Source organism: Arachis ipaensis, chromosome B07 (assembly GCF_000816755.2).
Source record: "Arachis ipaensis cultivar K30076 chromosome B07, Araip1.1, whole genome shotgun sequence".
NCBI classification, from domain to species: Eukaryota; Viridiplantae; Streptophyta; class Magnoliopsida; order Fabales; family Fabaceae; genus Arachis; species Arachis ipaensis.
Genome location: NC_029791.2, coordinates 108721378 through 108721898, shown reverse-complemented (window position 1 = coordinate 108721898; position 521 = coordinate 108721378). Strand labels below are relative to the sequence as shown.

Below are 521 nucleotides of genomic sequence, written 5' to 3'. Positions count from 1 at the left end.
GAAAAAAAAAAAAAAAAAAAAATAAAAATAATTAAAAAAATGAAGCAAAAAGTGTACTATCTCATTTATACTTTTTTCTTCTTTTATTTTTTCTCTTTTTTGGCTTTTTTCTTTTTTTGAAATAAGAGGAATTTTTATTGGTCTATTTTTAGACAATAAGAGCAAAAAGTGTACCTTGCATTTTTCCCACAAGGAAGGCAGCAGTTCCTCCGAAGTTAAATTTTTTTGCAATTTCTTGTACATTGCAGCTACGGACTTGTCCACCTATATAGGATAGCAAAGATATGATCCACAATTTTGCCAGTTTGAAAGTTTTTTAGAGCAAAGATAGGCCATGTTGTAAGAGGAATAATGTTTTTATTATTTTTGTATACAATTTTTTTGTACATTTTTTTTTAAGTATAATAAACAATTTTTTTAATTTTTATTTCACTTCTTATCAATCACTTTTATTATAAAAAAAGGAAGATATATAAAACATATATGCACAATAGTGATACATATAATATTCCTTATGTGGC

At 24.8% G+C, this 521-nt stretch overlaps 1 protein-coding gene across 4 annotated transcripts in view; it reads right to left on the bottom strand.

The window, feature by feature from the left end:
• LOC107610166 (exocyst complex component SEC3A-like) overlaps positions 1 to 521 on the bottom strand; it is a 12017-nt gene that overhangs the window by 851 nt on the left and 10645 nt on the right. For all 4 annotated transcript variants that reach the window (XM_021106206.1, XM_021106207.1, XM_016312260.2 and 1 more), the window contains one exon: positions 175 to 264. In XM_021106206.1, coding sequence (XP_020961865.1) covers positions 175 to 264 — 90 coding nt within the window. The remainder of the gene's footprint in view (positions 1 to 174; positions 265 to 521) is intronic.